The sequence below is a fragment of the Callospermophilus lateralis genome, chromosome 12 (assembly GCF_048772815.1).
Source record: "Callospermophilus lateralis isolate mCalLat2 chromosome 12, mCalLat2.hap1, whole genome shotgun sequence".
Taxonomy (NCBI): Eukaryota; Metazoa; Chordata; class Mammalia; order Rodentia; family Sciuridae; genus Callospermophilus; species Callospermophilus lateralis.
Window position 1 is genome coordinate 30,905,842 of NC_135316.1, and position 23,834 is coordinate 30,929,675.

General features: G+C 35.9%; 1 protein-coding gene across 1 annotated transcript in view; it reads right to left on the minus strand.

Annotated features, from left to right (window-relative positions):
- LOC143411831 (phospholipid-transporting ATPase IB-like) overlaps positions 1-23,834 on the minus strand; it is a 178,694-nt gene that overhangs the window by 7,852 nt on the left and 147,008 nt on the right. Inside the window, exons 30-34 of the mRNA XM_076872702.2 lie at positions 22,782-22,843; positions 19,013-19,069; positions 16,069-16,176; positions 9,346-9,434; positions 3,102-3,200 (exon numbers count right to left, since the gene is read on the minus strand). Coding sequence (XP_076728817.2) covers positions 3,102-3,200; positions 9,346-9,434; positions 16,069-16,176; positions 19,013-19,069; positions 22,782-22,843 — 415 coding nt within the window. The remainder of the gene's footprint in view (positions 1-3,101; positions 3,201-9,345; positions 9,435-16,068; positions 16,177-19,012; positions 19,070-22,781; positions 22,844-23,834) is intronic.

Below are 23,834 nucleotides of genomic sequence, written 5' to 3' on the forward strand. Positions count from 1 at the left end.
TCATTAGAACAGGTCTCAAAGGAATTGACTGGGAAAGATGAAGTTGTAAGTGAAAGTAAGAAACTACACCACATTTTGGTTATGTATCTAAAATAAAATGGTATTATCTACACACACTCGAGAAGATGCTATTTCTAAAATAGTGTTCTGCTGAGAGCATTTCTTAGATAAAACTCTCCTAACTGTCCCTTCCAAATAGTTGAATTGAACCATAAGTGTTCTGCATTCCTCTGGTTTGTCAGAGCACCTTAGAGATACATGAGGTGTACCTTAACAACATTTGTCTCAACTTCCTTTCTTCATGGCAAAGAATAATACACGAGTTTGGTTCGAAACTCTTGGCAGTGGTAGAAAGCATTGGCATAAACATGAGGGGGACCTTCTTCTTTAGCCCCCAAAACTTGTTATGGGACCAACAGTGAAAAATCCAAGGGTAGGACTTTCTAAGTTCCAAAAGGTGGGGTCACTTTATGAATTTTCCCCCTCTAAGGAGCATAATTAATGTAGTTTATGCTTTATTTATTTAAATTTTTTCCTATAGTTGAAAGATGGGGTTAAAATACCCATATGGTCAAGCCTACATTGTTTTCCTATATACTGGATATTAACAAACCACAAGAGTCTTCTGCTATGTTGGATTTACTGTGTGCATTGATATCTCCAGTTGAGGGGTTTTAAGTTTGTACAACAAGTTACAGCGGCTTTCAGCAACCACAACAACACCTTTACACGTGGTGTGACTCCAGTACTGTTCCTAAGGCTGACCACTGAGAATCAGGAACCCCTGCCTCCTGCCAAGATGGGAATCAGCCCTTCCAGCTCAGAGGAGGGTTTCTAGGGACTGTCTAAAGAGGAGAGAGAATGGTTGAACTAGGCAGGTAGCAAGAGAGCGGCCTTTATTTACTTTCTTTTTAGATATTTATAATGATGCACCTATTTCACCATGACAAACTTAAGAAAGAGGTTTAAATGTTCCAAAGTAATTAAAACAATCAGATAATGATTCTAGATTTTGCTCCTATACCCAGAAGCATTTGTTTCTGGGCTTTCCGAAATCCCTTTGTACTACAGTCCCAGGCCAGAGACCCAACTCTGAGGATCCCACCAAATCAGTTCTGTCCACTTTCCTCCCTCCCCCCCCCCCAAAAAAAAAACAAATGGTAAAAGTAATGATGAGAAGCAGGAAAGGAACTTTAATCAAAATAGTCATATTGAAAAAACAAGTGAGATCAAGTGTCTCAGCCCTGTCTTCAGGGTATTGACATGAGCTTTAGATTTAAATAGAGAAAGAATTGGGGCTGGGGGCAAGAGGTGTGCATAATTGAGCAGCCTTGGTCAAACTGGTCTGGTTGTTCATTATCTCAGTTCTGGTTCTGTGTGAGGTTACTCTAGAGAAGTCCTTATTATCACTTGAGAAAACACTTCCCATTTGCTTTGCAGGGTATTTATTTTTCAGACCTGTGATCCTAGAAGTGGGTAATTCAGGCACCCTGAGATGACTGCTCCTGATGGGGAGGCAGCCTTATCATGGGGTGATCTGCCTGCCAGTTTCTTTGTTCTGGAAGGTGTAGGGCAATGACTGGAAACTTACAGGTGCTGCTCCAGAGGTCTGGAACAGGACATTGTAAAAGCTGGCAGTTAAATGTCCCTGTCAGGACTTCTTTAAAAAGGCAGCATCTCTAAGCTATAGAGATGTTATATGTTATATGTTTACCCATTTATATATCCTCTTTTCCTTCCTTCTTTGTCATGGTGAAATAGGTGCATCATTATAAATATCTAAAAAGAAAGTAAATAAAGGCCCCTCTCCTGCTCCCTGCCTTGTTCATCATTTCATTCCTTCCTGATATTTCCCTATTATTAGTTTCTTGGGTAATTTTGCAGAGGTGCTTTATCAGTGAGAGTGATTATGTTTTTTGTACCAGAGATTGAACCCAGGGGCACTTAACCACTGAATCATATCCCCAGCCTTTTCTATATTTTATTTTGAGACAGGGCCTTGCTTAAGTTGCTTAGGGTCTCTCTAAGTTGCTAAAGTTGGCTTTGAACTTGTGGTCCTCCTGCCTCAGCCTCCTGAGCCAGGGGGATCACAGGCATGCACAATGGTGCCCAGTATGATTACATATTTTGATTATCTATGTCCTTTACATAGAATTTGCATATTGTACACAGTGTTCTGCATTGATTATTCCTTTTAATGTATCTCAGGGACATTTTCATCACAGTATATAGATGTATCACAAGGTATTATTATCTGAAATATTTGATATTCCAAATATTACTCCAGTACTTGAGATATCTGCAGATATTTCTAAGGCAAAGAAGAGGGGTAAATTCCCAGAAATGGAATTGCTGAGTCCAGGCTAAATGCATTTGTATTTCTAATAAAATTTGCCAAATTAACTGCTCTAAATCTTTCTTTTCCCATATCATCACCAACCAAAGGTAAGAAATTCTGATAAATGAAGAACAGTTTTAATATCTTATGAAGTTGAGGATACATTCATATGTTTGAGGACCATTATATTTCTTTCTCTATGAACTGTTTATTATATTTTACCTGTTTTTCTATTGCTTGGTGGGCTTTTTCAACTTATGTTTTTTTCTGATTTCTGGAAATATCCCAAATTTTCACTTTTCGCATTTGAGAGATTAACCCTTTGCTATGAAATCTTTATTTTTGCACATTTATACTGTGTTTATATATATTTTTTCCCACTAAGGTCCATTTCCTCTATGTTAAAATTCATAGTTCAGTATTATGAGTTTTGACAAAGGTATTTACTGTATAGCTGTTTTCCAAATTTCCAAATAAATTTCCTTTATATCTGAAATCTCCTTGAAACTTTCCAGTCAAAACCTCAATGGAAAGCCATTGCTCTGATTGACATAAATGTGCATACTCCTGTGTCCTGTGTCCTCCTGTGCAGAGAAGCAGGGACTGTGCTGCAGGGCATGTGCAGGTAAAAATGCTGTTTGGCATGTACTTAATGAACTTGGGGAGTAAGGGGGAGTCTGAACATTCCTGGGAAGGAAAGATGTGAGAAAGAATAAGGAGAAGGTGTTCTTAACAAAAACCATAATGAAGAGAACAGACTCACCTCTTTTCAAAAATCTCACTATGTTCCAATATTCTATCTTTTCTGCTTTCCAGATCCTGAATTTCTTCTAGAAGCCCTCTTTTGTAGGTATTTTTAATCCTATAGCATGTGGAAAGATAAAAAGAACATAGCATCTGAGCTTTACTTGATTGAGCAACTCTTCCTTGCCCTCTTAGATGGCAGGCTGGGCATCCTCTGATGATTGGTGATATGAAGGAACATGGTATGACACCACACCAGCAGCCTCCATGTGCAACCAGGCTGTTTTCTAGCACCTGAGAAGCATTACCAGAGGGGCTCAGGGTAGTGTATGTTAGCAGCTGGCAGCTCCCAAACTTCTCAGTTTCCATGAAGGCTGCAGCTCTGTTGGATGCATGTCCAGGCTATAGAAGCACCCTGACTATGGAGGGTAGAACTTTCCTCTATTAGTCACACAGAGCACTGAAGATTCATAGGACTGAGATGTGACTACTTATACCCTTTTCTGCTGTGAAAACTGCTTGAGAATCTTTATGCTCAGGTTCTTATTCAGCTGTGTCCTGTCTTCTGTACTTACTTAAATCAAAGAACACTAGGGCTAGCTGTGCCATTTAGAGCAATTATAATGGCAGAGAGGAAGTCTCTGTAGTTACTGTAGCAGAGATCAATACATTTGATCTCAAATATACAGGTGACTCAAAGAGATGCTTTTCTTTTCTTTGTCAACTTGTTTGCAGTGGGGCATGTCAATAGTTGGGCATTCATCATTTATCCACTCATGGGTTCTTAAACATACTTCATGAGTTATAATTAGATATCATCCTACTCCTCATAAAGAGAAGGTGGCTGCTGACTTACACTGCCCAGCTCTGCCCTGCACCCCTCTGATAATGGTTCTAAGCTGCTAGAAACTCAGTGTCTGGGTGGCACACAGAGGCTGCACAGGTTGCCTTCTCAAAAAGATAAGGGACTCAGCTGGTGCAGTGACTCTTTGGGGGCTGAGATAGAAGGTTGTTAAAGATATCAGTAAAAGTTCCTCTGAGGAAGTGAGTGGAACTGGGGTCTAGAGGAGATGGAGGCAATAACTAAAGGAGAGGGGAAGAATATTCCAGATAGAAGGAACATACACGGAAGCCCAGCAGTGGCAAAGTATAGCTAGAGGAGATGGAAGACATGGGCACAAAATAGGCAATCGATGGCCCTGATGAAGATTTGGCCTTGTGGGCTGGGATTGGGGCTCAGCAGTAGAGCACTTGCCTAGCATGCACGAGGGCCCTGGATTCGATTCTCAGCACCACATAAAAATAGATGAATGGAATAAAGGTAATGTGTCCAACTACAACTAAAATAATAATAATAATAATAATAATAATAATAATAATAATAAAAGATTTGGCCTTGTCCCTGAAAGGAAGCCCAGCAGAGGCATCTATCAGGAATAGGTCACAAGCTCCTATATCAGCCATGGTTGTCTTTACCTCCAATCAAATCTCAGGGGAAAGTGCAAGATATTAGTAAAACTTGGTGGCTTATCAATTTTGGTCTGACCAACATGGGAAAGGATAGGAAGAAAAAAGAAGACTGATGGATTCGGAGAAATTAGAGGTCAATGGTGAAGTTTTGGTACAAAAAAAGTTAAAAAATGTGATACCAGACTTAACAAGATAACATTATGCAAAAAATTAACAAACCTAAATGCTAATGTATACCTGAGGAAAAATGCTGTTTGCTGTATATCTAAGAGGTGTGCTTCCATTTAAGGAATTTTCTAAGACACTCCTTAGAAAATGAAGCTATCATTCAACCCTCCCTCCAAAAACAATAATTTCCCTAATATTCTGACTCCAAAGCCTATGTCACTCTGCTGTCATTTTATTTATCTTTTGTATTCCTTTCTGATCAAAGTAAAATAATGAATAAAATATAAACATATAGATACTCTACCATGTTCCTCTCACAATTGACTCCGAGGGCTTATCTATTATTAAGACTTGCCTGGGAATTACTTATGGGAAATAGCAAAGCAAGGAAGGAAAAATATTTAATAAAATGTGGCTTAGGTTTTGGAAAAGAGATGTAAGACCATGTTAAAGTTCATGGTTATTCATTGTGAAAGAGCTCTACTTATTATATGTTTATCTAAGGACATTTTTGGCCATCACAACCTGAAGAAAGGACAATAACAACAAAGGAGGGCTTTTGTAAGGCAGTTAAAGTAGAGGCACAGAATATATTTGCTGTGTATCTAAAATGAGTGACTTTGGGTTTTGGAGGGAAAATATGGACATCTTCTAATACCTTGGAATGGACTCTATCAAATGGGGTATATGTCATTTATTCTTTTCCACAGAATAAAGAACCAAATTATAGGCTTTATGCATGAAAAATAGATAGATAACACTATGTGGAATGTAATTTCTTAACACTTTATATATATTATCTGAGTAGAGTTTTATGTGATAAAATGCTTTCATTTAATATGTAGATTTCTACATTAATATCAGATTTTTAAAGTGTATCATTTTATATGAAAAAGATACCAAAATGACATTGAACCACATTAGTTTCCATTATCATGTGTATTTGACACTTCCCAAACTCAGAACCACCCACCCCTCACTGTAAATCATATAAATAGCGGAAAATTGGCTATTGTGGCTGAGAAAGCAACACCCCAAAATATATCATTTTATATGACAAATTGAGCAGCAAATTCAAGAAGGGCTTTCTCCCAAGTTCCCTTCCGCACCTAAAGATGAGATCTTCCAATAAGAAACAAAATTGCCTTCAAATCTTCATACCGAAATGTCATTAACCAAGGAGAATTAAAGCTCTTAGCACAAAGGAAGAGCCTGAAAATCAAACACCACACCCAGAGTCCAAGGAACTTTGTCCCAGGTCTTTATCTATTCTCTAGGCTCGCTTTCTTCCTTAAAAACAATTTATTGACCCTCTAAAATTTCCTACTGCACCCCACTGACCTCTTTCCTAAGAAGGGCATTGTTTTAAGTTTCAACCATCCCGCCCTTCTTTGAACTTCATATTTTGTATGGCTCGTATGAATATGTGCACACGTTAATAAGTTTGTGTACCTTACCTTGTCTTAATCTGCCTATTATCAGTTTGTTTCAGTAGGCCAAATTACCAGCTTTCAGAGAAAAAGTCTGAATTTCTATATGCTGTACAGGAAGAACCTCTCAGATGATAGGTATCCCTCCAGCCACCACGCTGTCTTCAGATTGCAAGAAGCTGCACCCCTGCACAGCAGTTGGGAGACTATTCACAATGATAACTAGCATATATATATAAGGCCTCTATAATTTGGTTCTTTATTCCGTGGAAAAGAATAATGGGACGATAGTTCTCTCAGCAGTTCCTGAGAGGCAGAGTCTGAAATCTCATCTCAAACAGAAAGAACAATGTCTGACCTATGTATTTTTTAGCCTTTCACTTTCAGCACAAGCATCTTGCTTTTTCAAGTCCTCCCCATTGTACCACCTCCTCAGCAACCAGCCTTCCTTCTGTGACCTCTTGGGCTGGGCTCTAGATGGGGAGAGGTGTGTTTCAAGCACTTGTACATTTCTTAATTGCTGAAATACTTCTCATTTTCAACAGTAATGCTTCCTTTTTCTCTCCACTGAAATGATATTTCATCTATATTACCAAATAAATAGGCATTTGTGGCCTTGAATAATAAGAAAACAACAACATAAAGATCACTGCTGTTTCTGTTTCTTTAAGAAAATGTCTCCTCAATAATATTTCATAAGGATATATTTATAATGGCAATATTGCAATGTGTAGAATTTAATGATTCTAAAAAGTTAAACATAGCTTCAAAATGTTCTAAGTTTCAAAAACTCATGTTTTAAGATTGACAGTGATATGCTTATTTTGTCTGTGTGTTTGTGTATGTGTATGTGTATGTGTATTTGAAGTTGATCAATACTTGATTCATCTAGCACCTAATGATAGCATCTAGCACCTAATCAATTACTTTGTTTACTTTGTTCTTCACCAGTTATTTCTGGGAATCAAATTAAAAAGTTTTCAGATAGTATGCAGGTAAGGAGACAGGAAATACTGCATGTTTTCCAAAGTTAAATTTTAGCTGGACATTAAAATTGCCCTGGGTCAAGTTCTTAACAGTGAGCTTTCTCTTCCCAGAAAAAGAAGACACTTTAGACTAAATAATTAACTAATGCTTATTTTAACTTGTGAGTCTTCTGCATATTCTAGTTTCATATATACTCTACCTCTCCAGCACTCTAGCTCTGTTTCCAGGAACACTTTGGTATTCCTGGAATACCAAATTTGATGAATTATACCTTTAGGTGATGAATTTTTAGCACCTAGATTGAAAGTGTCTGAATAATAATTTTTTTTTTTTCCTGTGAGAGGATGAAACCCAGGGCCGAAGCATGAGAGGTAAGTGCTTATCCCAGCTCTGGGTAGTTTGTGTTATTTATTTTGATACTGGGGATTGAACCTAGGGACACTTTACCATTGAACCATATCCCCGCCCTTTTAATTTTGAGATAGGGTCTTGCTAAGTTGCTTAGGACCTGTCTAAGTTGATGAGGGCTGGCCTGGAACTTGTGATCCTCCTGCCTCAACCTTTCAAGTCATTAGGATTACAGGCATGTGCCACCTTGTGATTATTTTTAATAAACAAGATCACAGATCTGTTAATACAAAGAAGTGTCCATAAGTGTTCATTAAATTAGAAACTTTACCTCTTCACATGGCAAAGTTTATCAAAATGTTTATATTTCAAAAAAGGGATGAGACTTGGGCCATGGAGATATTCCAGGAACTGTAAATCCACAGACATTTATTTTGTTCTCATCCCTGAAGACTTGTATTTACATTCAAGGGGTTAGGACCCACAATCTTTCCCTGTCATCTTTCAAGGAAAATTTGTTGACATTAAGGAGCAAAGTTTCCCTCCTCTCTCTTGAGTGACTGGAGAATGGATGCCCCTCTCCAACACAAACTCCCAGGTTCCTATTTTTGGCTTTCTCTCCATGGTATGAACTTGGTACTTTCAGGCTATTCCACCCATTCCTCACTGCATTACCCAGAAGGGTGAAAATCAGGGCCAGGGGAATTAATGTGGCTACTGCTTGGGTAAGTAATGAGTGTCCATTGCTGTCCCTGAAACCTCATGTCCACTTTCAGGATAATACCAATGTATCAGTACCTTTGCCCCATTCCCATAGCTAACTTTGGTTAATACCAATATGAAGGGAGTTCTTCAAAGGTTTCTTAGACTCTCAGGCAAGATAATTCTTTTTGAAGGTGGAATGAATGAAGAGATCATATATGGACACACAGTGAGAGAAGAAGGGTGGGAAGGAGAGGAGAACAAGGCAAGTAGAAGGGAGGGGGAGAAGGAGAGAGGGAAGAAAACATGGTATATATTTTCTGGAAATGCTGGGAAAGATTCAGTTCTCCACTTTGGGCTCCACAAATAAATTCTGTATTTCCTGATACATAGAGAAATTCAGGAAGAATTAAACGTTAAAAAACAAAATTAATATTATCCCATTCAGCATATGCCTTTCTCTGTTCATTAATGAGTTTGAAATTTGTTTTAGAATTTTGTTGTTCATGTTACAGAATATGTGTAATAATTCATATTAGAAACAAACTGTTTCTGTTTTACAGCTGTGTAATTCCATGAATCCTTTACCTTAATATTAGGGATTATATATAGTTTAAAGTGCCTTCCATCTCTGCCACCCCAGCCCTTAATGGACTTTGTTGAAATAAATTGAGAAACTCTAAACCAACATTTAAATATTTTGGGGAAACTATATTTGAGAGGGTTTTACTCCATTTTTTTTCAAAGTAAAGAATGTTTTTCCATTGAGTATTTACCTCTTACTATTATTTTTAGTTTTTAATCTGTGATCCTCTGATTTGGTTTTGACTCCAATAAATTAGATAATATTGAAGTCACACTTCAAAAGAGTAAAGAAATGGGTCAGTGTTTGGAAAAAAATCATGAGTGCGGTAATATCACCACAAATTTCAAATTCCCTCCTGTGCACTTTCATTCCATGTTTTTCCCATTTAAATTGATGGCCAGTAAATCTCCAGTGGCAAGAAAGCAGAAGACAATTTCTTTCTTAAAAGCCTTGTGACATTTCATATGCATAAAGGGATACTCAGTGTGATTTGAAAGATATATACATAATTGGAAAAGGGTAGTTGAGCATGCCAATAAACTTTTTGGCTACTACTTCTTTTTTCAACTTACAATTTCCAGAAAAAATTTTGAATCAGGCATGTAGTAGGGACTAACAAAAAACCCATCCAGAAGTGTGGACAACTCAGAACCATATTGATCTGCAAAGAAACAGAAATAAAGAATGATTAAAGAAGAATCTTTGCCTTTGTCAACATTGAGTGCCTGTACAGCTATCCATTTCCTCCCCTCTACCACAACTGGCAATGCCAGAAAAGATATGGAGGCAGTTGTATGAAACTGAGAACTGCTGAATCAACACAGATGTGTAAAAACTAAAGATGGTATTAACAAATTTAATTCAATGTATCCTAAAATCAAGCAATCAAATAAATATTTTGACCAAGTAGGTTTCTATCCCAGGAATGTGAGCATGGGTCAAGTATTATCTTACTAAACAATACAACTTTAACTGCTATGTTATATGTAAAACAATTTTGCCATTGTACTCCCTGAGAGAATTCACTCTTCCTTTTGCCTAGCACATTAATTGGTTGTTGACTGATTATGTTAGTTCAATTAGAGACTATGTGAGTTGAGACTCAGTGAGGCTCTCTCTATCCCTCCTTTGCCTTTGACCCTTGCCAAGGTTTTTTTTTTTTTTTAACTGAGTTCCTGCTGTGTTCTTTAACTTTACACTCCTAACAAATCTCAGTCTCTAATATTTGTCTCCTGATTTTTCTCAATACTCTGTTATTCTCCTGTGTTAGTTTCCTACCTTATACTGTCCCAGAATTTGCCAAATGAACAGAAGGGGAAGCTGAGTGCCTGAGGTCTCCCAATCATCTGTCAGAACATCTTCAGGGTCTGTGGTTCTATCAGTTTTGGTATTTGGTATTTCTTGTGGATTTTTTTTTCAATTTATATTTATTGTTATGTAGAGTTGCTCACAAAATCCTCTTAACACATTTGCAATATTTGTGTTAATTTGGTTTAACCAAGAGAAAGACACCATGACAGGTTTACATGAACAAGATTTTCATTGGCAGAGAAGGCCTTCAGACCATATTGCCAGACGGACACCTATGGAAGGAGAGAGGCTAGGAGAAGGTAGAGAAGGAGAACCTGGGATTTTAGCAGTGTCAAGAAATGTTTAGTTAGCCTGATGGGGACAGAGTCACCAAGGAGACCCATCTTAGTATCCCCATGTCTCAGTCATTGCCTAGGAACATCCTGTGGGGATGCCGGCCTTGATATGAACATGGTGTGACTCCAGAGGGACAGGAGCTAGGGCCAGCAGTCAGGTATACTGACACTGATACACTGACCATTGGTAATGGTGTTTTCTCTTATTCTTTCCTAAGAGCCTTGTTTAGAGGGTCATCAATTTTATGAATCTTTTCAAAGCATCAAATCTGGTCTTTGTTGATTCTGCATTGGTTTCCTATTTCATTGATCTCTTGTCTTTATTTCCCGTTTTTAGTTTTATGAGGTTTTATTCTTTTTTTTTTTTTTTTGATCCAGGGATTGAGCTCAGGGGCACTCAACCACTGAGCCACATCCCCAGCCCTTTTTAGTATATTATTAGAGACAGGGTCTCACTGAGTCGCTTAGCACCTCACTGTTGCTGAGGCTGGTTTTGAACTTGCGATCCTCCTTAGTCTCCTGAGCCACTGGGATTATAGGTGTGTGCCACCACACCTGGCTGGAGGTTTGATTCTTTTTCTAGTTTTTGGAGTTGGAAGCTTAGGTTGATATTTTTTTCAGGCTTTCTTTTAATATATACATTTCATACTACAATTTTCTCTATTAGAAATGATTCAGCCAGATAATACCAGTTGATTACTATTTTTCTTAAATAACTTCTTTTTGGTTCTTTGTCAAATGTATCTGTATTTTCTCCTTCAGTGTCTTAAAATTTGCATATTTTCCTTTTAAATTATATTAATTATCATTTTCAGATGGCATTTTAATTTCTCATTCTTAATATACTATGCTATAATCTGACTCTTTAAAGAATCCTTAAACAGTAGGGTAATTTTTCTTTTGTAGGCGTATATTGTACCTGGAAAAGTACAATATATTGTGAATGGCTTTATGATTACTTTTTGGGAGGAATTCAAGACATTTCCCCAAAACCCACATGAATTTTCATGTGATTGTATTGGTTTGGGATTCTTCAGCTGGGAGGAAGGTGTCTTTTTCTTATAAAGACTTAGAGTCCAGGAACCAAACAGATGACAAATATTATTATTTTTTTGTCTTTGAATTTTCTTGTCTCCTTTCAAGAAGGGGCAACACTTTGTGGCTCCTGAATTACTGTAGAGTCTCTCTTTTACAACCCTGATAGGCCCCCCAAACACTACATCCTATCCCAATGAGACTGTTGAAATAGAGTGTTCTATGTCTCCCAGTCTTATATCAGTATTTAATACATCCTGGACAGTCAATGTCACCTCAAGTTTCTGCTCTGTCTTTGAGTCTGATAAGGACTAGTCAGAGGATTGGATGAGTCATGAGGAATACCAAAAATCCTAAGAAAACAGGGCTAGGAAAGTGTGGAAGTGAGAAAGTAGAAATTCAAGCTGAGAGATCCAGTTCTCACTGGATTTGATTGAAAGTGATTCATTGTAACTTTTGTAAAATCAATTTTAGAAAAAGTGATAAAGGCAAAAACCAAGTTTTAATGATTTAGGTGAAAATATTTAGGTAAGAGAAGGAAACTAAAGGAATAAAAATAGGAAAAGAAGAGCTCAAATAATCTCTGTTTGTTAATGGCAGGATTCTATATTTAGAAGATGCAAAAACTCTACTAGAAGACTTCTAAAATTCTTCACCAAAGTAGGAGGGTACAAGATCAGCACTCAAATCAATTGTGTTCCTATACTCCAATAAAGAATCTCCTGAAAAAAGAAATTAGGAAAACTATCCCATTCACAATAGTCTCAAAAATATACTCTAACAAAGGAGGTAAAGGATATCTACAATGAAATGATAGAACTCTAAAGAAAGAAATTGAAGAAAACCTTAGAAGATGGAAAAACCTCCCATGTTCTTGGAGAGGCAGACCTAACATTGTCCAAATGCCCATACTACCACAAGTTCTATATAGATTCAATGCAATTCCCATCAAAATTCCAATGACATTATTCACAGAAATAGAAAAAGCAGTTCTGAAATTCATTGGGAAAAATAAAAGACCCAGAATAGCCAAAGAAATCATTAGCAAAAAGAGCAAAGCTGGAGGCATCACCATACCAAACCTCAAAATATACTAAAGAGTTATAATAACTAAAACAGTATGGTACTGGCACCAAAATAGATAAGAAGACCACTGGAATAGAATAGAAGAACCAGAGACAAACTCACATAAATACAGTTATCTAATACCAAACAAAGAGAAATGTTTGTTTACCTTTTTAACAAATGGTCTTGGGAAAACTGGAAATCCATATGTAGAAGAATTAAATATGACCCCTATCTCTCACTCTGCATAAAACCCAACTCAAAGTGGATCAGAAATCTAGGAATTAGACAGGCGTGGTGGCACATGCCTGCAATCCCAACTGCTCAGGAGGCTGAGACTGGAGGATGGCAAGTTCAAAGCCAGCCTTATGAAAAGCAAGGTGCTAAGCAACTCAGTGAGACCCTGTCTCTAAATAAAACACAAAATAGGGCTGGGGATGTGGCTCAGTGGTTGAGTATCCCTGAGTTCAATTCTCAGTACAAAAAAAAGAAAAAATATATAGGAATTAGAACAGAAACCCTGCAATTACATGTTGGCACAGGAACCGACCTCCTTAACACAACTCCTAAAGTGCAAGAAATAAAATAAAAAAGCAATAAGTGGGATGGCATCAAATTAAAAAATTTCCACACAAGTGAAGGAAACAAGAGCATGAGAACATGGTAGAAGATCTTTGCCACCTGCTTCTCAGATAAGGGTATTAATATCCAAGATATACAAAGAACTCAAAAAACTTAAAAAATTAAACAAATACTTCTCAAAAGAAGAAACACAAATGGCAGACAAATATATAAAAAATTGTTCAACATCTCTAGCAATTAGAGAAATGCAAGTTAAAACTACATTAAAATTTCATATTACTCCAGACAGAATGACAATTATCAAGAAGACAAATAATGAATGTTGGTGAGGATGTGGGGGGAAAGGTACACTCATATATTTTTGGTAGGACTTTAAATTAGAGCAATACTCTGGAAAGTAGTAAGGATATTCCTCAAAAATTTAGGAATAGAACCACTATAGGACCTAGTTGTTCCACTCCTCAGTATATACCCTAAAGACTTAAAATCAGCCTGTTGTGACACAGCCACATCAATCTTTATAGCAGCATAATCCACAGTAACCAAACTATGGAACCAGTCTAGGAGCCCTTCTACAGGTGAATGATGAACAAAATATGGTATATATACACAATGGAATATTGCTCATCCATAAATAAGAATGAAATCATGGCATTTTCTGCTAAATAGATGGAACTCGAGACTATCATGCTAAGTGAAATGAGCCAGTCCCATAAAGTCAAAGGCTGAAAGTTTTTTCTGATATGTGAAAACTAATCTTAAATAAATGGTTGGTGGGGTGGGGGAGGGGAAAGAAAGCGAGAAATAAAAAAAAATGGAGGGAATTTCATCAAAATAAAGATCAGTGGAGTAGACAAAGAGGATGGGGGAAGGGGAAGGAGGAATGGGGGAAAAGGAAGAACAGTGGAATGAATCTGACCAAACTTTCATACGTACATATGTGAATATAGAATAGTGCATCAAGTATGTCCTCAAGACAGTAATTTTAAAAAATCTATATAAATTAAAGAAAGATCAGTGGAGAAGAGGGAAGGGAACAGGGGGAGGGAGAGAGAAGAAGGGGGGAAGTTCTGCAGACTAAAGAGAATTATATTCTATGCATTTGTGATTATGTCAAATGTATCATATGTTATACAGAAAGAAGAATTTAAAAAACTATAGCAAATATCCTTGAAATAATTATCCCAATTAGGAACATATCTAGCACTCCCATAACTTCCCTATGCTGCTGATTAAATGCCAGTTCTTGCCAAACCTATACAACTTGTTTCTTCTTTCTTCTTTCTCTTCTTTCTTCCTTCCCTTTCCATTTTCTTTTTTTCTTGGGCTACTTTATTTCTCTTAAATCATTATTTTGAGATTCATCAATGTTGTTAGATGTGTCAATAATTTCTTCCTTTTTATCTCTGAATAATATTCTATGGTATGGAAATACCATCATTTGATTATTCATTCACCCATTTATGGAAGTATGGGTTGTTTCCAGTTTTCAGCCATTACTATAAAGTTGACATGAAAACTAACGTGCAAGCCTTTTTGTTACTATATACTTTCATTTACTTTGAGTAAATTCCCAGGAGTTGAGTTTAGTATAAGGTGGTACCCACCTTACAAAAGGTGTGTGAAACTTGCATGTATATTTCTACCAGCAGTCCATAAGAGTTCTTCTTGCTTCCACATCCTTACCAACATATTGTTTGTATCATTCTTATAATTTTATCTTTCCTAGTAGTTGTATACTGATGTCTCATTTTGGTTTTAATTTGTATTTTGTATTTACCTAATAAATAATGGTGTTGAACATCTTTTCATTTACTTTTTGCTATTCAGTTCTATTCTTTGATAACGTGTCTATTCAAGTATTTTACAATCTTTATTATTTCCTTTCTTCTTAGTTTGGTTTTTATTTTATTTTTCTAGTTTCTTAACGTGGAAGCAGAGGCTACCGATTTGAGAATGTTCTCTATAGACACATAAGTATAATGTTAAAAATGTCCCTTCTTCCAAGAATCATAGAGCCTTAAGTATTATGTCTGTTTGTTACTTACTAATGCTTTCCAACAATTCTTTTCTTATATGTTGTCCAGTTTTTACAGTTCTTTTTTCAGTCTCTTTCAATACTAGCCATTCAGTCATGGGCCAAAGCAAGAAGATCCTTTATAATTCTCGTGTACTGGCATTGGGCTGTCCCAAGCCTGGGGGATACAGACATCATCTCCTATATCCCCAGAGAAAGGCAGGGGTATAAAGGATGGCTGTTTAATGGAAAGAACACAGGGATTTAGCTAGTGAAATCTGGACTCGCATTTCTTCACTTAGTAATTGAGTGGGTTTGTACCAAGTTCACCTATAATTCCCATATCATGGAATTCTGTGATTCACTTTATAAGAATGTGGTCTAATCCCTATGCCCACAAGAGGCATAAATACAGTAGAATTAAAAAATATATAAAAAGCATAACATTTTTAGAATATGCTCTGAAGTTTAATATAAATAAAATAACAGCTTCCATGTAGGTTTAAAATATTTAGAAGTTTAGACTATGTATTCTATTTTGAGAACTGAAGAATGGCTATTCTAAATATTTTAAATAATAATAATTTCCTAATTCCATGCATGTGTTACCAAGTACAAATAATTTGAGCACATAGCATATTACATGAGAAATACAATTACAATATTAGCTATTTTAGATGATTCAGCCATTACTATTGCTTATATACACAAAAAAATACAAATTTGGGGAAATGTGGTTGATTTGGATAGTTTAAAATAATGAGATTTTGGATATAATAATTTTCTATAAGTAAGTCAGAATTTAGTTGAATCAGTAACTACTTCTCATTACACTTATTTTTATCTTTTTTTCCTAAATAATTTTGGAAGTTGTTAGCATCAGTTCATATTGTTAGTGAGGATCAATTTTCATGTGGAATATAAAGACACTCACAGTTGGTTAGACTAACCTGTCCTGTCATTTCAGGAGCAACAGAGAAGATGGGCCAGAAGAAAGAGTAAACTGAGAAAAACAGCATCCAGCTTATTATGCTTCCCCAAATTGCCACATGACTAAACTGCAGAAAGAAGAGTACCACAGAGGCATGAGTTTTTCTGTTTAAAAGGGTGGGGGTGGTAATTATATCAACTAACAACATACATTTGTTCATCTTAGATGTTTTCATGAGAAAATATCAATAATTGTTCAATTACTTAAAATTTAGGGTTTCTTTTCCACATTCTTTTCAGAATATTTTGCTGCAGAAACAGGGCTAATATATCTTAAACAATGGTACCTCATTTACCTAAGCCAAGTGACACTCTGTGTCTTCTGTGAAAACGGCCAACTCTCAGTTCACACAGTGATGGGTGACTTATTGAGGCTATTGGCTTTTGTCTATTTTTAATTCAGAGCTTTTTCAGTAAAAGTAAAGTATTTGAACAGAAATCAGGAAGAGACCTTTTAAAAATGACCAAATCACTCTTGTTCTGTACAAGTAGCTCTAGGACAATGACAGACATTGTGACATTGACTGAATGATGCACATTAGCCTAGTAGGGATAACCGGATGAAAGATCACTGCCAATGTCTGGGTCTGGGAACTTGTGCCAAATTCTATAATGGGCTCAAGTGCTCTCATCCTGTTAGGTAGTGCTTGTTGCTTAATTATGTTCAAACGACAAATGTAACAATGGAAAAGACCAGTCTGCCAGTTCTCAGACTAGGTGTTTGTAAGTTATCTTCAAAATCAACTTTTCACATTTTAAAAGGTAACCTATTAGTCAAATGATTCCTCTCTCTGGTTAAAGTAAACAGAACTGGTCTCCAGAAAGGGTCTTCCTGTGATCATAAAGATGATTAAAGATGATTTCCACATAAAGATGGTGGAAAAGAGGATCAGGCGAAAACTGGGAACTTTGAAACTTAAAAAACAGCAATGCAGGGGCTGGGGTTTATGGCTCAGTGGTAGAGTGCTTGCCTAGTATGTGTGAGGTACTGGGTTTGATCCCGAGCACCACATAAAGATAAATAAATAGAATGAAGGTATTGTATCCATCTACAACTAAAATAAATAAATACATACACACAATAATGCATCTTCATAATGGTTCCCTTGTAATTGACACATGCATTAGCTGTAATGCTAGGCATTTCGGTATGGTTTAGTATTTTCAGATGGGTTCCTGATGGGACGCGGGAGTGGTTGCAAGCCACCATACTGCTCTTGAGAGGCATTTTGCTACTTCTCTGCCCTGTTCAGTTCTTGCACCTAAATGGTGACTTCCAGTATCCTCCTCTACCCCAAGAAGAAGCCCCAGAACACCTACTCCATCATCTCCACAGGGTAGGCAACCAATGCCTTCTCTTCTTTTCCTTTACCACACTCCTTAACCTCCATGGAAGGTAGAGAGCAGGAACATGGGGCAACACAGGTGACAAGAAAGGCCCCCCTTTTTTGCTACTTTTGCTATGGACTTTAAATAAATAAGTAAACAAAGAAATGTTTATGAATTAAAAAAGTGAGATTCAGTATGTACAGACATAAGTGATCCTAAACCTAGAAAACATTCTTTATTGGAGAGGATTTGACAATTAGAATGAGAAATAGAAAATAATTGTTTCTATATTTACATAGTGGTTAAGGTGGCATAATATCATGCTTATAACTTGTATGTTTTATGAGCTAATGTAATATGTTTTTTCATAACCGAGTGTCAAGGTCCAGTTGGAAATACTGTTGTGGTCAGAACTCCAAATTGATTGCATCAGAGAATATGTGATACACTACATCATCTTAGCTCTTAAAAGGTGACAAGCTAGCTGGGTATGGAGGCGCATGCCTGCAATTCCAGTGACTCAAGAGACTGAGATGGGAGGATTCAAAGCCAGCCTTAGCAATGGTGAGGCACTAAGCAACTCAGTGAGACCCTGTCTCTAAATTTAAAAAAAATACAAAATAGGGCTAGGGATGTGGCTTGGTGGTCGACTGCCCCTGAGTTTAATCCTTGGTACAAAAAAAAAAAAAAGTTACAAGCTAATATAAATTCATTTTCTCTCAAAAAATCTTTGTTTGTTTATGTTTTTTTTTTTTTTTTCAGTACTGGGGACCAAACCCAGGGCCATGAGCATCTACGCAAGTGTTCTATGACTGAGTACATCTTCCAGCCCCTTCTGTAAATGTTTTGAGTATTAGTTGAAAAAGAACTCATTCATAGTTATGCAGATTAAATAGATGGAAAAATGTTAACTATTATTAAGTGAAAAAAGTTAATTACAAAACATTAGCTACATTATAATCTTTTTAAAAAAATTTTTGATATTGGGAATTGAACCCAGGTCACTTTACCAGTAACCTACATCCCAGTCCTTTTTCTTTTCTATTTTGAGAGAGGGTCTTATGAAGTTGACTAGGGTCTAAGTAGCCTGGGCTGGCCTCAAACTCCTTCCTCAGCTACCTGAGTCTCTGGGATTATACATGTGCTCTGACCTAGCTATTATTTTTTTCTGGTTTTAAAAAAGTTAACATACATAGAACAAAGACTGAAAGAATAGAAACCAAACTGACAATAATAACATTCACATTGAAAGGCATGGAAAATATGTATTTATTTAAATTTCTGTATTAGCTAAATTTTCTGTTTTAATCCTGAACTTGGATAATAATAGTAAATGAAGTATCTCAGTTATAGTATGCTAAATTGAATCTATTTCAAATGTAAAACAGGAAAACAAATATCCTAAAGACATTAGATAAATAATATGCTTTCATCCAGTTTAAAACATTATTTGAATATGCAAAATCAAATAGAGTATGGAGAACAAACAAAAGTTTATTATTTTTCTAAAGATTCAAAGTAAGTCAGCACATAGCAACAACAAAGGATTTAGAAAAACTCCTGAAGTATACTTACTCTATTCCAAGATGTTGTCTCCAGCCCAGCTTTCAGACAAACAGTAACAACTACATACTATGAGAGGTGAGATGGGAAGGCAAAGACAATAAAATAAAAAATGTAAAAAAAATTTCCATTAGAATTCATGTCTCCTACTCCTTTCCTGACACCCCCCCCCCATTCATCCTTACATCTGGTGGACTGTAATGTCATTAAGTTGATAAATGTTCTCCTGGGTTTTAGTTCTAAGGAGGATGTAGTATTTTCTAATACATGCACGTGTTTAGGAACTCTTTGGCATACGACTCAAATCAATACTTATGTTATAAGCTCTTATATTTACTTTTATTTTTTATAAATACCATGGAAGATTTGATTCTACCTAGAAATTTGAGTGCTATTAAAAAAAATACAGTTGAGCAGGGTAAATTGAAACCACTATAAATCAAAAGAGTATCTTCTGTGGATTTTTGTATTTACCTAAGAGTTGCTTTGTCTCATAAGATATGATCTATTTTAGAGAAGGAGCCATATGCTGCTGAGAAGAAAGTATATTTGCTCATTGATGGGTAAAATATTCTTTTTTATGTAAATTTTAAAATTTATATATAATAGCAAAATGCATTACAATTTTATTACATACAGAGAGCATAATTTTTCATATCTATGGTTGTATACATAGCATATTCACACCAATTCATGTCTTCATATATGTAATTTGGATAATAATGATCATCACATTCCACCATCATTAATTACCCCATGCCCCCTGCCTTCCCCTCCAATCCCTCTGCCCTATCTAGAGTTCATCTATTCCTCCCATGTTCCCGCTCCCTATCCCACTATGCATCAGCCTTCTTATATCAAAGAAAACATGAGACATTTGTTTTTTTTTGGGGATTGGCTAACTTCACTTAGCATTATCTTCTTTAACTCCAACCATTTACCTGCAAATGCCATGATTTTATTCTCTTTTATTGCTGAGTAATATTCCATTATGTATATATGCCACATTTTTTTAAATTCATTCATCTATTGAAGGGCATCTAGGTTGGTTCCACAGCTATTGTGGATTGTGCTGCTATAAACATTGATGTGGCTGTGTCTCTGTAGTATGCTGTTTTTAAATCCTTTGGGTATAGACCGAGAAGAGGGACAGCTGGGTCAAATGGTGGTTCCATTCCTAATTTTCCAAGAAATCTCCATACTGTTTTTCATATTGGCTGCATCAATTTGCAGTCCCACCAGCAGTGTATGAGTGTACCCTTTTCCCCACATCCTCGCCAACATTTATTGTTGTTTGATGCATAATAGCTGCCATTCTGACTGGAGTGAGAGGAAATCTTAGAGTGATTTTAATTTGCTTTCTCTAATTGCTAGTGATGATGAACATTTTTTCATATATTTGTTGATTGATTGTGCACTTCTGAGAAGTGTCTGTTCAGGTCCTTGGCCCATTTATTGTTTGGGTTATTTGGTTTTTTGGTGCTTAGCTTTTTGAGTTCTTTATATACCCTGGAGATTAGTGCTCTATCTGATGTGTGAGGGGTAAAGATTTACTCCTAAGATGTAGGCTCTCTATTTACCCCACAGACTGTTTCTTTTGCTGAGTAGAAACTTTTTAGTTTGAGTCCATCCCATTTATTGATTCTTGATTTTAATTCTTGTGACACAGGAGTCTTATTAAAGAAGTTGGGGTCTAATCCCACATGATGGAGATTAGGGCCCACTTTTTCTTCTATTAGATGCAGGGTCTCTGGTTTTATTCCTAAATCTTTGATCCATTTTGAGTTTTGTGCATGGTGAGAGATAGGGGTTTAATTTCATTTTGTTGCATATGGATTTCCAGTTTTCCCAGCACCATTTTGTTGAAGAGGCTATCTTTTCTCCAATGTATGTTCTTGGCCCCTTTGTCTAATATAAGATAATTGTATTTTTGTGGGTTATTCTCTGTGTCCTCTATTATGTACCATTGGTTTATCAAGTCTGTTTTGGTGCCAATACCATGCTGTTTTTGTTACTATTGCTCTGTAGTATAGTTTAAGGTCTGGTATAGTGATGCCACCTGATTCACTCTTCCTGCTAAGGATTGCTTTAGCTATTCTGAGTCTCTTATTTTTTCCAGATGAATTTCATGATTGCTATTTTTATTTATATGAGGAATGCCATTGGGATTTTGATAGGAATTGCATTAAATCTGTATAGTGCTTTTGGAAGTATGGTAATTTTGATAATATTAATTTGTCCTATACAAGAGCAAGGTAGATCCCTCCATCTTCTAAGGTCTTCTTTGATTTTTTTAGGGTTCTGTAATTTTCTTTATATAGATCTTTCACCTCTTTCATTAAGTTGATTCCCAAGTATTTTAATTTTTTTGAGGCTATTGAGAATGGGGTAGTTTTCCTCATTTCCCTTTCAGAGGATTTGTCACTGGTATACAGAAATGCCTTTGATTTATGGGTGTTGATTTATATATCCTGATACTTTGCTGAATTCATTTACTAGTTCTAGGAGTTTTCTGATGGAACTTTTAGGGTGTTCCAAGTATAGAATCATAGCTGATGGGTGAAATATTCTATATATGTCTGTTAGAACAGACACTTCACAGAAGAAGAAATACAATTGATCAATAAATATATGAAAAAGTGTTCAACATCTCTGGCAATTAGAGAAATACACATCAAATCTACTCTAAGATTTCATCTCATTCCAGTCAGAATAGCAATCATCAAGAATACAGGCAACAATAAATGTTGGCAAGGATGTGAGGGAAAAGATACCCTCATACATTGCTGATGGGAATGCAAATTGGTGCAACCGCTATGGAAAGTAGTATGGAGATTCCTCAGAAAACTTGGAATGGAACCACCATTTGACCCAGCTCTCCCACTCCTCGATATATACCCAGAAGACTTAAAGTCAGCATACTATAGTGATGCGGCCACATCAATGTTCACAGCAGCTCAAATCACAATAGCTAAGCTACGGAACCAACCTAGGTTTCCCTTAATAGATGAATGGTATGTACGTATATGTACGCACTAACAAGAAAAAAAATGACATCCCAAGAGAACTAAATACAACAACAAGCAGTTCATGGAAAGAAAAAAAAGTAATTGATTTATAATCACACAAATATGATTGCTCTCAAAGCAAAAACTGCAACAGGCTGTCATTTTTGGATGAAAAAGTGTGATAAGATCACTGCCCATGGGACTCAGGGAAATTGATGTTCTTATTACTAAATTTGTGTACTCTTTGAGGGAATATTTGGTAATGTCTTTCAAAATTCATGCTACCATCTGATATAGAAATTAAGCTCCTAGAAATTTATCCTACAGATATACTTACTTCTGGGCACATACGAATAGTCTTTGCAGTATTGTTCATAATGTCAAAGGACCAAAAATAACAGTAATGTCCACTAATAGGAGACTAGCTTAATTAATAAGGGCAAGTTACTCATACAAGCAACTCTAAAAGGATGATGTAAATATTTATGGGCTGATTTGAAATCAGCAAGGCATGCTATATAGCGGGAAAAAATGAGATACTGAGAAGCATTTCCTACTTATAAAAAAAGTAGGGAGGGAGGTAACATGCATTTGTAATAAAGCTTATATTTCTAGAAATATATGTAAGCAACTGCTATAATAGTTTCTTCTTGGAAAAGACATTAGAGTGAGAGAATCTTAAAATTCATAGGATACTGCCTTATAACATTTGATAAAGTGATTTATTTGTTTTAATTAGAAATAAGTGATTTAATGCATAAGAGTAATCTTACCGTATAAATAAAATTTCCAAGAAATAAATAGTCTGTGGTGTAACCATGTCGCAAAATCATATCTGAAAAGTGGAAAAATCATGTTTTAATCTTTATGGAGCCTGTAATATAGATTTTGAATTTATTTTTACCAAAGAAACCCATAGTGGACCCCCAAAAATATTCATTGATTATTGGTCATATTTCTAAATTGCTTTAAATGACAAAAATTTTGCATCTATTATCTGTGATAATTGTGACTTTTTCTTACTTTTTAGTCTCTCCCAGGATATATCAAGCAACAGATGAAAAAACAAAGCATAAGGAGTATGTGAATGTTGTTGTAAATCTAGCTTTATTTGCATTAAACCATCTGAAAGAACCCATAAATTAAAAGTACAAATATCCCATAAATGATGCTAGGTTATGAGAAATTGTAATAATTTTGTAATCATATTTTTAATACTATTTCCTTTTCTAAAATAACAAACAATAGACAATTTGAAATAATGATAGAATTTCCTAATTCTTTTCAATTATTGCTATATCTGCTATAAAACTTTATGAAAGCCCCAGACCATCTCAAGATTAGGATACTCTCTTCAGATCTTCTTGACATGTTTTAAAATTATCTAATACATATTGGTGGTCTTTGGTTCATTACATTTGATATGTAAATTTTCAAGTGCCAACTCCTGACCTTTATACCAACTCAGATAGTATACTTATGTACTTAGGCTCATTTATTGTTGTTGTTTTATGTTTGTTTGTTTGTTTGTTTCTGAGTTATAATCCACTAAAATTTTCAAAGCTTATTCTTTTCCCTAAAACTACAGGCAATGAAACATTTAGGGAATCCAAATGATGAAATGTGGATAAGTATGTGGACCAAATTACAACCACCAGGAGAATGACAACCATGATTCTAGAATGTGCACTGACCTACACTTTGTGAGCTGGAGTGGGATGATAGTATAGATGAGAACAATACAACTGAATAGAAAAGAGAAGATAGCTGCTTCCCAGGAACATAATATTGGATTATATTGTTTAGATATGTACTCATAAAGGGAA